Source organism: Oryctolagus cuniculus, chromosome 2, assembly GCF_964237555.1.
Source record: "Oryctolagus cuniculus chromosome 2, mOryCun1.1, whole genome shotgun sequence".
NCBI classification, from domain to species: domain Eukaryota; kingdom Metazoa; phylum Chordata; class Mammalia; order Lagomorpha; family Leporidae; genus Oryctolagus; species Oryctolagus cuniculus.
The window spans coordinates 132,426,140-132,438,605 of record NC_091433.1 but is presented as its reverse complement, the minus strand read 5'-3'; the positions used below and the strand labels follow the sequence as shown (position 1 = coordinate 132,438,605).

General features: G+C 44.0%; 1 protein-coding gene, 1 long non-coding RNA gene and 1 other non-coding gene across 33 annotated transcripts in view; all 3 read right to left on the bottom strand.

Moving 5' to 3' along the window:
- The window catches only part of TIA1 (TIA1 cytotoxic granule associated RNA binding protein), a 41,666-nt gene extending 41,136 nt beyond the window's left edge, over positions 1 to 530 (bottom strand). For 18 of the 31 annotated variants that reach the window (XR_011386543.1, XR_011386544.1, XR_011386536.1 and 15 more), the window contains exon 1: positions 228 to 524. Coding sequence is in view for 8 of the 31 variants with exons in the window: in XM_008254286.4 (XP_008252508.1) it covers positions 228 to 253 (26 nt within the window). In the remaining 23 variants the exon portion in view is untranslated. Of the gene's footprint in view, positions 1 to 227 lie in introns of all 31 variants that reach the window. The other 13 variants (XM_070068998.1, XM_070068999.1, XM_070069000.1 and 10 more) reach the window with 5 other exon arrangements.
- Positions 531 to 787: 257 nt separating this feature from the next.
- On the bottom strand, positions 788 to 858 carry TRNAG-CCC (transfer RNA glycine (anticodon CCC)). The gene has a single exon. It is a non-coding gene; the product is annotated as a tRNA-Gly (tRNA).
- A 6,869-nt stretch (positions 859 to 7,727) lies between these two features.
- Positions 7,728 to 12,400, bottom strand: LOC138848593 (uncharacterized). Its single transcript, XR_011386597.1, has 2 exons — positions 11,911 to 12,400; positions 7,728 to 8,251 (listed from the first exon to the last, which is right to left on the bottom strand). It is a non-coding gene; the product is annotated as an uncharacterized lncRNA (long non-coding RNA).
- Positions 12,401 to 12,466: the final 66 nt, after the last annotated feature.

Here is a 12,466-nt window from a genome sequence, read left to right as displayed (position 1 = left end):
GTGCAGTTCAGACCCAGCGGCTCACTCGCAGGGCTGACCCCTCGCCCTCCGCATCGTCCGCTCACAGCCCGGGTCTCCGTCCTAAGCAGCCAGGTGTGCGCTAAGGAGACGGAAAGCGCGATCTCGCGGCGGCCACGGAGAACAATAGGCGGGGCAGCGGCGCGGGGCCGAGGCCTCCTTCCGGGACGACCACCATCCCGCCTCCCTCATCGCTGCCCCAGACTCACAGAGTCTTGGGCATCTCGTCCTCCATGGCTGCTGCTGTCGCGGCGGCGCCTCCAGGTCCAGCTCCCTGCCCTTTACTACCTCCCAACTCCTTTGGGCAGCTATGGCTGCGGAATAGCAGGGTTTCTTCGTGGACTAGAGGTTACTCCGCCTCCTCCCGTGGCGGCGACTACACTCGACCGCCTGGCCCAGCGCGAACAATGAAGCCCCGATACAAGATGGCGGCCAGCCGGGAGCCCTGGGGCCGCCAGCGGAGTGACCCCGGCCGCGCAGGCGCAGAGTAACTTTGCATGCTCAACCTCCCGGCTGCAAGGCTATCCCTCCTTCCATAGGTTCACTTGTTGCGCAGCCGCTCTTCCACTGACTTGAGGCATGCCGCGGACTGCGCAGTGGCAAGGGTTAAGGGAGCTTGCCTAAACTTTTGTCTGCCGTCTCGCTCCTAAGGTTTTAATAGTGAATTCTAATGAAATAGAAACTTACAGAGAAGGTAAATGACCGCAATATTTCCATCAGCAGGATTCGTCATGACTGTTCAATCAACTCATTGAGAGCAAAATATCTGTGCGCCGCCCGGGAATCGAACCCGGGTCGCAAGAATGGGAATCTTGCATGATACCACTACACCAGCGGCGCTGTTGGAAGAAAGGCTCACAAGAAACTCTTATGAGAAAATTTAAGCAGCTGTTCTCTCCGACGCCAGGATGGATTTTATATTCATTTACTCCTAGAAAATGAAAATTTGACAGTGTATGATCTTCTACTTTTCAGCGATACAAGAAACTATCCTTTTTTCATCCCAATACAGTTGAATACATGTTTCTACTTTTTAAGCGCAGAAAAAGCTCAATTAATTTTTTTTACTTAAAAGGAAGAATTTAGTTAAGAAGTGTTTGCCTTGTTAGAGCTAAAATCAAATTTTTGAGAGCCAGAAAAATATTTCCAGGTAAAGGGTATTTCTTTATATTTGCATTTCTTTGGTATAATCAATGTACCTTGAAAAACATTTTAAGAAACAGTTGTTGAATGCAAACAGGTCACAATAATCTTAAAAGTAAATGAAAATACATAAGCTTCAGTCCTCTTTTAGGAACTAGAAAATTTAGGGCTCTAAAATGTGGTTCAGTGTACTCATTGTGCATTTCACATTGCATTTTATAAGTTACAAGAAATATTATTTTCAAAACAAAGGAGAATTTACACATCCGAAAAGAGGGAATTTACAAATTCCTCTTCAAAGTAGTGATACATTTTGGATTTCTATTTTTGGAAATTATCTTTAGTCTTTGAATATTTCAATTTATATTATATTATATTATATTATATTATATTATATTATATTATATTCAAAGATATGAAATATTCATCTCTTGAACATGAATAAGACACATTTTAATAATTAAGGGTATTTTTAACACCTACTTGAGATACTCATTTAAGTTTTAATTCACAGTTTACTCACAGAGGTGTTCACCCATCACCACAATTAATTTCCAAAAAGGAAACCCTTACTAATTAGCCGTTGCTGCCTTTTTCCCATTCCATGCCACTCCCCGTCTCATCTTTCTATTCGCATAGATTTGCCCATTTTGACATTTCCTGGAATCACACAGGTGACTGGTTTCTTTCACTTAGCATTATGCTTTCATGGTTCATCCATGGAGCACATATCAGTTCTTCATTTCATTGCCCAACAAAATTTCTCTGTATGGATATTGCACAAGTACTTCTTTGGTACAGTATTTTTTTAAGTTACCAAAGTAATATATATGCTCACTCTGACAAGTGAAACAATATAGATACATAAGGAAAATGTTAAAATTCCCTTCATTCTTCCCCTTTTGTAAACTTTCATATATTGTTTGATATGCATAGAGAGGCACATGTATGTAAGTACTTGGGATTTTCAGTTACTTAGAAAATAATGCCAGAGGTAATACTTTGTAACTTGCTTCTCTCACTTAAACTTAGCATATTTTCCAATTCAACAAATACAGATTTAATTGTTTTTCAGTAGTTGCATAACAGTCTGTATACTAGGTGGCATGGTAGATATTAGACTAGTATGTGACAGAGATTAAAGAAAATGGGAATTTTTGTGTGGTTGAATGAGGGGGAAAAAAAAAGGAAAAGTAGAAGCACACCTGGGAAGCTAGCCATTGCCCTCTTTGGACAACCTAGTTAGGTGGGTTCCAGTCCTCTCCAGGGGCACCTTAGTGGAATCTTGCTCTCTGGGGACCAATAACACTGTGCTAATGAAGTTCTGGGAGGAATTTCACAAATCCTGCCACACCTAGAAAGCCCTCGGCCCAGGATGATCCCAGAAGAGGGGAGTGGAGGAGAAACGGTGAGCCTATACCCATGTCCATAAAATCTCCAGTCTGAATCCAGGCAGGGCCCCAGTTCTCTGCGGAGATGCCTGCCTAGCAGGGGCATTGCGTTCATTAAACGTGGCTAGCAGCTCACTGCTACTCCCTGTCTCCCTCTGAAGTTCTTTTTTTTGCATGAAGACAAGGACTTCTGATCAGCCGTCTCCAGTAACACACAGAATAAATTACATTTATTTGATGGTAAAGTGAACAAGCAAATCACCATACATGGTATTGATGGACATGTAGGGTACTCTACTCCCCCCCATCTACAAACAACGTTACAGTAGCATCCTGGTACAAATATAAATTGATTGCCAAACCTGGAGTCACTGAATTAAATGGTGTGTACATAATCTTCATAGATAAAGGTTGTAGCCATTCACGTCTCCACTAGCAAGCTTTGAAAGTCCGTTCTTAAGACCTCCCCGTCCCACCCCACTTTTCTCTGCACTAAGATATTGTATTTTACTAATTTTTGCCAATATGATAAATGAAAAATAGTATATCCTTGTTTTGGTTCGCATTTACCTAAACTGCTACTGGGGTGGAGCTCTCTCTCTCTCTCTCTCTCTATATATATATATATATATATGTACATGCATATATATATTATATGTATATAATTTTTAAACCATTGACACTTCTTTCATCTTTGACAAATTGCCTATTCATACATTTGTCTGTATTTATATTGAATTGTTCACTTCCCATCAATCTGTAGAACTCTTAGAATATTTGTGATAATGATCACAACCCTTTTGTCCTAATGGCAGCATTTTTCTCATGCATTATTTTTTGTTTTTACTTTTAAAATTTTATTCCTTGCCACCTGAAAAAGTTTAGGCTTTTTTTCCCTCCAGTGAAAGCCTCATTTACAGTCATTTGAGCCTTATGAAATTTACCTGTAAGTTTCTGTATCTTTCTTAATATGAATACAAATATTTAGAGAGAATTTGGGAATTCAGAAAATTAATATGAGTAGAAATAAATGTTGCCCTAAAATTGTATACCCTAGAGGTAACTTTTTAAATTTTTATTTAATGAATGCATTTTTACATAGATACAACTTAAAGAATATAGTGGTTCTTTCCCTCATACTCCCCCCACAGCTCCCATCCCACCTCCCTCTTACGCTCCCATCTCCTTCTTCATTATGGTTCATTTTTAGCATGACTTTATATACAGAGGACCAATTCCATGCTTATTATAGACTTCAACAATTTGCATCCACGCACACACACAACATATAGAATACAGTTTGAGGAGAGAATTTGCAGTCGATTCTCATATAATTCATTAGGGACAGAGGTCCTACCTGGGGAGCAAGTGCACAGTGACTACTGTTGTTCCTTTAACAATTAACACTCTTTTTTTATGACGGCAGTGATCATCTGAGGCTCTTGCCATGGGCTGCCAAGGCTATGGAAGCCTTTTGTGACCATAGACTCCATCAGTATTTGGACAGGGCCATAAGCAAAGCGGATGTTCTCACCTCCCTTCAGAGAAGAGTGTCTCTTCTTTGATGACCCTCCCTTTCCTCTGAGGTCTCACAGAGATCCTCAGTGTAGGATATTTTTTTCTGTCAGAGTCTTGGCTTTCCTTGCCTGAAATGCTCTCACAGGCCTTTCAGCCCGACCAGGAAGCCTTAAGGGTTGTTTCTGAGGTCAGAGTGTTATTTACTGCGAATGTCATTCTAGGAGCGTGCTGTATGGACTGCGTCCCATGTTGATCCTTCCTTCCTTTTTAATTCCATTATTTTTACTGGATACTTGATGTTATTTATATATTTAAACTTAGACTGATCTATCTGTTGCCTTTAACATTTAATATGATCATTTTAATAGTGAAGATCGCGTCTATACCACCGATTCTTATGGGTTTGGAGCCCCATGACCAGTTCTTAGGCTGTACCCTGAGAGGTAAGTCTGTATGACTGTAGGAAGAACTAGACTGTTTTACAGTTATAGACTACCTCCTCCATCTCTTATTCCCCCTCTTATTTTTAACTGGGATCTTTTTCCAATTGCCTTAAATTACATATAATTAACTTTGTGTTACATAGAGATTTCAACATATAGTATGAAGAAGAGAAATGAGAGAGAAAGAAGAAAACAGAGAAAAAAAACAACAAAACAAAACAAAAAGATATACACAGTAAAAAGTAACAATAGTAAACTGTCCCTCTACAATCAGGTCAAGGACTCTTGAAGACATTGATTCTAAAAGTGACAATTTTGCTTCTATAGCTTTCATTTTAGGTGTGCTAATAATTCTCCCCAATCAGGGAGCACATATGATGTTTGTCTCCTTGGGACTGGGTTATTTCACTAAGTATGAGGTTTTCCAGCTTGCTCCATTTTGTTGCAGAGGACTGGATTTCATCTTTTTTTTTTTTTTTTTTTTTACTGCCATGTAGTATCCCATAGTGTACATATCCCACAATTTCTTTATTCAGTCTTCAATTGATAGACATTTAGGTTGCTTCTGTTAGGTAGGAAGTCAGTTATGAGCTTATGTGTGTGTGACATAAAGGCCTAAAGAGAAGACATCTATGTCCAGCATATGCATCTGCAGACAATGTTTCAGGGGCAGCCCGGTATTCACATCCTGCCCTGCCCCCTTCTACCTGATAACCGGCCAGGTGGAGGTCCCCGCCCCTTCTGCCTGACAAATCTTCCACAATCTCCCAGATGCAGCCCAGTATCTGCATTCAAACACCCTGCTCCGGATCCCCATTCTCTAGGGGGTCCTGTTCACCCTTCCTCTGAACCCAGGATGGCACAAGCTAGGCTTCCTCCTGTCTGATACCTTCAAGGAAAAACTCAGACAGGAGCTTCTTAATATTTACAGCCATAAAATCCTTTGTTTCAGGAGGAGGTGTGTGAAGACAAAGACCCACCTCCTTAAAAACCCCTGGCCTCAACCAGACTGCACGCTCAGCCCTCTGCCTCTATGCTGAGTTGCCCGCCTGGTCTAGCCAGGTGTCATCTCTCCACCCAACCATGTAACCTCGTTCCTTCCCCCCTCCAAGTCCGAGCGACTGGGCACCCTCCCAGGTCCTGTCTGGAGAGGTGCCCATCCATCCTTATGGATGTCCCTTCCCTAATAACCTTGCTATTTTACCTTCCACTACTCTCTGTCTCACGCCTGAATTCTTTCTTGCCCGGAAGACAAGAACCCTGCAATTTCTCCAGTAACACTTCCATATCTTAGCTATTGTGAATTGAGCTGCAATAAACATGGAGGTGCAGATAGTTCTTTTGTTTACTGATTTCATTTCCTTTGGGTAAAATCCCAGTAGTGGGATGGCTGGGTCATATGGTAGGTCTATATTCATATTTTTGAGGTGTCTCCATACTGTTTTCCACAGTGGCTTTACTAGTTTACATTCCCACCCACAGTGGGTTAGGGTGCCCTTTTCCCCACATCCTCTCCAGCATTTGTTGTTTGTTGATTTCTGTATGAGGGCCACTCTTACTGGGGTGAGGTCAAACCTCATTGTGGTTTTGATTTGCATTTCCCTGATGGCTAGAGATTCTGAGCCTTAGAGATAACTTACATTTTATGTATTTCCTTCCTTCCTTTTTTTTTTTTTAATATGATTTATTTATTTATTTACTTGAAAGGCAGAGCGAAAGCGAGATTGAGAACAAGAGCAAAAGAGCTAGAGACTGAGAGAGAGAGTTTGTCATGTGCTGCTTCATCCCCCAAATAGCTGCAAGGGCTTGGGCTGGGCCAGGCTGAAGCCAGGAGCCAGGAACTCCATCCAGGTCTCCCACGTGGGTGGCAGGGACCCAAGTGCTTGGGCCATCTTCTGCTGCTTTCCCAGCAGCATTAACAGGGAAGTGGCCTGAAGGCAGAACAGCTGGGACTAGAACTGGGGCTCTGATATGGGGTGCCAGCATCCCAATAGGTGTCTTAACTCACTGTGCCACCATGCCGGCCCCTTTATATTTTCCCTTCTTGTGTTCAATTCATGCATTCAAGTACCTTATTATCTGCTTCCTTCACTATGAAACACTTTATACATAATTCCTTGTTTGATTTCACATTCTCTTATGTAGTATTTTCATGTAAGGATTCTTCAGAACAACATTTTTAATCTGTATGGATGTAGCCCTGTATATTTAACTATTCTTATCTTTAAAAATACATTGTTTCCTACATTTCGCCATTATCCATCATAGCACAGTGATCAGCTTTAAACAGCTTCCATTTCCTTAGGTTAAAAGTGAGCCTAGACTACTCTGTAAGGATTGTTTTCCACGAACACAGAAAATGTGGAGATTTATGCAGTCAGGTAAGTTTATCTTCTCTTCTCGTGCTTCTGAACTTCCTGTCTTTCCCAGGATAGAATAAATATCATTTAGACTATTGAGAATAAGGAAGAAACTAGATGTGAAGAAGAAAGAATACTTTCTTTCCAGGCAGTTTCAAAGAAGAATCAAAACATATGGAGCAATGGCAGAATTTAGGAGCTGACTACTGTCAAAGAAACAAAACAGGACACTGTAAAATGGTAATGATACAGAACAACCCCAAAAACTGGTTGGTGGAGTTGCTATAGAATCCCCAAAACTGGATCCACTTGCCCAACGTGCAGAAAGCCAATTACTGGCCCCAGGATGGTGAAAGAAAGCAATTTATTGCAAAGAGCAGAGCAAGGAGCCAGGCAGCCCTCAGTTGACTCCTGAGCTGCCCGAGGGGTTAGGAGTAAAGTTTCTTATAGGCTGAATCTGTGGCTGAGAAGTGCCAAGTTCTTAAATATAAGGAAGCAGGGAGAGTGGGAAGTATGATGCTCTAAAAACTGTACCTATACGAAATGCATGAAGTTTGTTCCCCTTATACGCATTTAAAAATTATTTAAAAAAATCTGAATCCTTTGCTCCAGAACAAAGCAGAAATGTCTTAGGTGTTCATTTGCTTCTCTCTGGGGAGCACTTGCCTAGTCATTGCCTTCAACTTCTGTGACATGAGACTGCCCTGGGCGCCTTCGTGGCTTCTTTTTAATTATTTATTTTTATATGTGATTAAGTAATCATAGATAAATTTTCTTAATTCATTCTGTCTTGTAAGTCAAATAAATATCTAGATCATACATCATATCAACATTTAATAAAACATATAAATTCATTTTGTTTTATTTTATTTTTTAAAAGAATTATTTTATTTATTTGAAAGAGGAATTACAGAGAAAAGTAGAGCCAGAGAGAGAGAGAGGTCTTCCATTCTGCTGGTTCACTCCCCAAATGACCGCAACAGCCAGAGCTGAGCTGATCCAAAGCCAGGAGCCAGGAGCCTCCTCCAGGTCTCCCACGGGGGTGCAGGAGCCCAAGGAGTTGGGCCATCTTCTAATGCTTTCCCAGGCCATAGCAGAGAGCTGGATTGGAAGAGGAGTAGCCAGGACTCATATGGGATGCCGGCGCTGCAGGCTGGGGCTTTAACCTGCTGCGCCACAGTGCCGGCGCCTATAAATTAAATTTTTTAACAAAGTGCAAGTTACTAGTTGGTCTGCAGCGTTCATGACCTTCCTTCGACTGGTCAGCGATATGGATCCTTTAGGGATTTTGATGCTGGCACGGTGAATTTCTGTTAGTTTGGAGGTTACAGGCAGCTGGTGCTTTTGTGCTCTGGGCTTGGAGTCCCTGGAAAAGAAACTTCAGGAAACAAGACCAGATATCAGGATGCAATCTATGACCTCATGAGTCTGATGATTAGAACCTTGCAGACTGCACCACACCCTCCATTCTGTGAATTAATGTTAAAAGAAAGTTGATTATCAAAAGCTGGGGTAGAAACACTTTAAGCTAATGGAGGAAGGCTGGGAGGTCATGAAAGACAAAGGGCCTGATGGTATCTCACAGGGGCATTCAGGGCAGGGCTTAGGGGCTGGGTTTCAGTAGCAACAGACGTTAATCTGTAACATATTATCACAATAGGGAAAAAAAGTTCAGTGTGAACAGAAGTCTACTTCCCTGGGTACTGAGGCACCTGCACCTTTTAAAGGGAGAATGAGGGATTAGGGAAGGGGATGGGTAAGGGGCTCAGCAGGAGTCAGGAGGGTGAGAAGTTAGGATTAGAATTTGTGAAAGCTGTCTGGGTTTGTTAACTGGCTCTGAAGGCAATTTGTGATGTGACTCCCACAGAGGCTGGGAGACAGGAACCCTATCTTCAGATGCTGATTGGAACAGCTAAACACCTGGCAAGCCAAGAGTTTTCTCAAGCAGGTACTTTGGAAGAGGGTGCAATAGGGTCGACCTAGGGTTGCAGCTTGACGCTACTAGAACCTCTGTTCATGCTTTGTTCATTTGTACAGCTGAAGAAAGTTTAGAAGCACCTGGGTGGAGTTTGGTCAAGGAGAGAATCTTCAGTGTTAGGCTCCCTGGGAAATTGTTTTGCATAACACTCATAAGACTAAATATTTGTTATATATTACCTGGTAATTACACTTTAAAATTAGGTAACATTTCCCCCTCCCCTATGTTTTTTAAGCCTTTTTGAATCTTATTTGCACCAATATTTTGAAAGAGCAAGGGAGCAGAATTAAACAGCCTTCCATCCTCCCTGCCCTGGTGAGCTTTCTGAACTGTCTCTTCACTGCAGCAAACTCTTTCGCAAGGTTTTCCAAGGTTTTGATATCAGAAGTCAAAGTTCCCAAATATGAAACCTGGGTCAAGGTTTCTAAAGTAGCCCATTCCAATCAACCAACACATATTTATTGAATATCGATTGGACTTAGTGCACTGAGATATGGAGGTCATAATGCGGTTTGGAAAAAAAAGAAGCAAAATATACACAGTTGGTTTTTTCAGTTTGCAGTTCCTAGAAGTAGTGAAAGAGGTGACTTGTTCTTCCTATCTTTATGTTAGAAGTTTTTACTATCAGGGTAGGCATTGTACTGCAGCTGATGAAGCTGCCACTTGGGATACCAGGTCTTTCCTGCCCCTTCTGATCCAGGTTCCTACTAATGCACTTGAGAGGCAGCAGATAATAGTTCAAGTACTTGAGTCTCTGCCACCCTTGTAGGAGACCCAGATGGAGTTCCTGGCTCCTGGCTTCAGCCTGGCTCAGCTCCAGCTGTGGTGGGCATTTGGGGAGTGAACCAGGGCATGGAAGATCTTTCTGTTGCTCTGATTTTCAAATAAATAATGAATAGTGGCCAGCGCTGTGGCACACTAGTCTAAGGCCCCGCCTGCAGTGCCCGCATTCCATATGGGCATTGGTTTGAGTTCTGACTGCTTCTCTTCTGATCCAGCTCTCTGCTAGTGGCCAGGGAAAGCAGTGGAAGATGGCCCAAGTGCTGCACCTGCATGGCAGACCCGGAAGAAGCTCCTGGCTTCAAGCTTTGGATCGGCCCAGCTCTGGCTGTTGTAGCCATTTGGGGAGTGAACCAGCGAAGACCTTTCTCTCTGCGTCTCCCTCTCTGTGACTTTGTCTCTCAGGTAAATAAATAAAGTGTTTTTTAAAAAAGATTTATTTTTAAGTCAGAGTTACAGAGAGAAAGGGAGAGAGAGAGAGAGAGAGAGAGAGAGAGAGAGAGAGAGAGAAGTCTCCTATCCATCCGCTGGTTCACTCCCCAAATGGCAACAACAGCCAGAGCTGAGCCTATCCCGATCTGAAGCCAGGAGCCAGGAGCTTCTTCTGGTCTCCCACGTGGGTGCAGGGGCCCAAGCACTTGGGCCATCTTCTACCGCTTTCCAAGGTCACAGCAGGGAGCTGGACTGGAAGTGGAGCAGCTGGGACTAGAACCGGTGGCTATATGGGATGCTGGCGCTTCAAATGGCGGCTTTACCTGCTACACAGGGCCGACCCCATAAATAAAATCTTCTTAAAAAAAGAAAAACCCTTTGTTTAAATGGACTTCTTGCTGTCTCTCAAACATGCCAGACATTCCTGAGCCTACAAAGTTTTTTCCCTAGGTACACATATGCTTTAGTTCAAATACCAGCTACTCAGTGAAGCTTACCCTGATCACCTATTTAAAATTGCAGCCCATTTCCCATTTCTTTCATTCCATTATATATATAACATCATTTACTCTTTTTTTTTTTTTTTTTGACAGGCAGAGTGGACAGTGAGAGAGACAAGTCTTCCTTTTTTTCTGTTGGTTCACCCCACAATGGCCGCTGCGGCCGGTGCACTGCGCTGATCCGAAGGCAGGAGCCAGGTGCTTCTCCTGGTCTCCCATGCGGGTGCAGGGCCCAAGGACCTAGGCCATCCTCCACTGCCCTCCCAGGCCACAACAGAGAGCTGGACTGGAAGAGGAGCCCCGACCGGGACTAGAACCTGGTGTGCCGGCGCCACAGGCAGAGGATTAGCCTAGAGAGCCATGGCGCCGGCCATCATTTACTCATTTATTCTAATTATCACTTTTCTCCACTAAAATGTCAGTTTCTTTGTAGCAAATAAAAAAATGTTTTATTCACTGATTTTTCTTAAGCACCTAGACCATTGCCTGCCACCTAGAAGAAACCCAAATATTTGTCCAATGAATGATTTTTTTCGTATCCAACTTACTGTTCTTTATGCTTATATGCTAGTGTTATTTTTATTTTGGTTTTGGGGGGCCCAGGCTAAAACTGGCCCGTTTGAAGATTTGTTAACATATCATGTCTCTTTTTCTCCGGATATGTTGGCAAATCAGGTAAACAATTTAGTTTCAGCTTGATGTCATGGACTTCATGGGATCAACATGAATGACTCCATTTTGGTTTGATCTGTTGTGCCTGGTGCAGGAACTTTTCAATAAGCTCTATTTTAAACGTCTCATTAATTTTTGTCTTTTGGGGCTGGTGCTGTGGTGTAAGTGGGTAAAGCTGCCACCTGCAGTGCTGGCATCCTATATGGGTACCGGTTTGAGTCCCGGCTGCTTCACTTCTGATCCCGCTCTCTACTATGGCCTGGGAAACAGAAGATGGCCAAAGTCTTTGGACCCCTGCACCCGTGTGGGAGACCCGGAGGAAGCTCCTTGTTCCTGGCTTTGGATCGGTGCAGCTCCAGCTGTTGGGGCCATCTGGGGAGTGAACCAGCGGATAGAAAACCTCTTTCTCTCTCTCTCTCTGCCTCTCCTTCTCTCTCTGTGCAACTCTTTTACAAAATGAATAAATCTTAAAATTTTCTTAATCTTTTGCTGTTGCAAATTCATGTTCTGGTTTTAGGCAAACGGGAGAAGACAGAGTTTTCCTTGAATCTGTCTTCTTAACTGTCTTCACCTTGAACTAATCCTACGTCCTAGAGGCGCGTTTTGGGGGTGGCACGATTTGGTCTCCTGCAATATTCTACTTTTATTCGAGTCTGGCACTGCTATGCCACTTACTTCACAGGGAGCCGCCCCATCCCCAGGCTCCCTCATTCTTCTGTTCAGGGAGCACGAGATGCCCACTGGTCCTTGGGACACCGATTTCTCTCAGGCAATTGTCCGTTGGTCCTTTCTGACGGCGACTGGCTGCGGACATTCTCCGAGGAGGTATGACTATAGGGATAAGAGGGCAGGAGTGAAGAAAGGAGGTGTTTCACCCGGACCGAGAGGACCAGAGGCCGAGAGCCTTTGACGTCTTCGGGAGGAGGGTGGGCTTCGGGAAGGCGGGGTGGGCGCGGTGGGCTAGGGCCCGGGCAAGGGCGGGGTGGGGAAGAGCCAGGCTGGCTTGCGCCCGGCCGGGGCGGGGTTTCGGTGGACGAGGTTGGAGGACAGCGAGGTCCCGGGGGCGGAGCTGTCCAGGGGGCGGAGCTGTCCTGGGGCGGAGCTGTCCAGGGGGCGGAGCTGTCCTGGCGCGGAGCTGTCCTGGCGCGGAGCTGCCCTGGGGCGTGGCTGTTTGGAGGCGAGGCCGGCGGAGCGCGCAGACGCAGCGCGGCGGGAGCATTGCTGAGCGCAG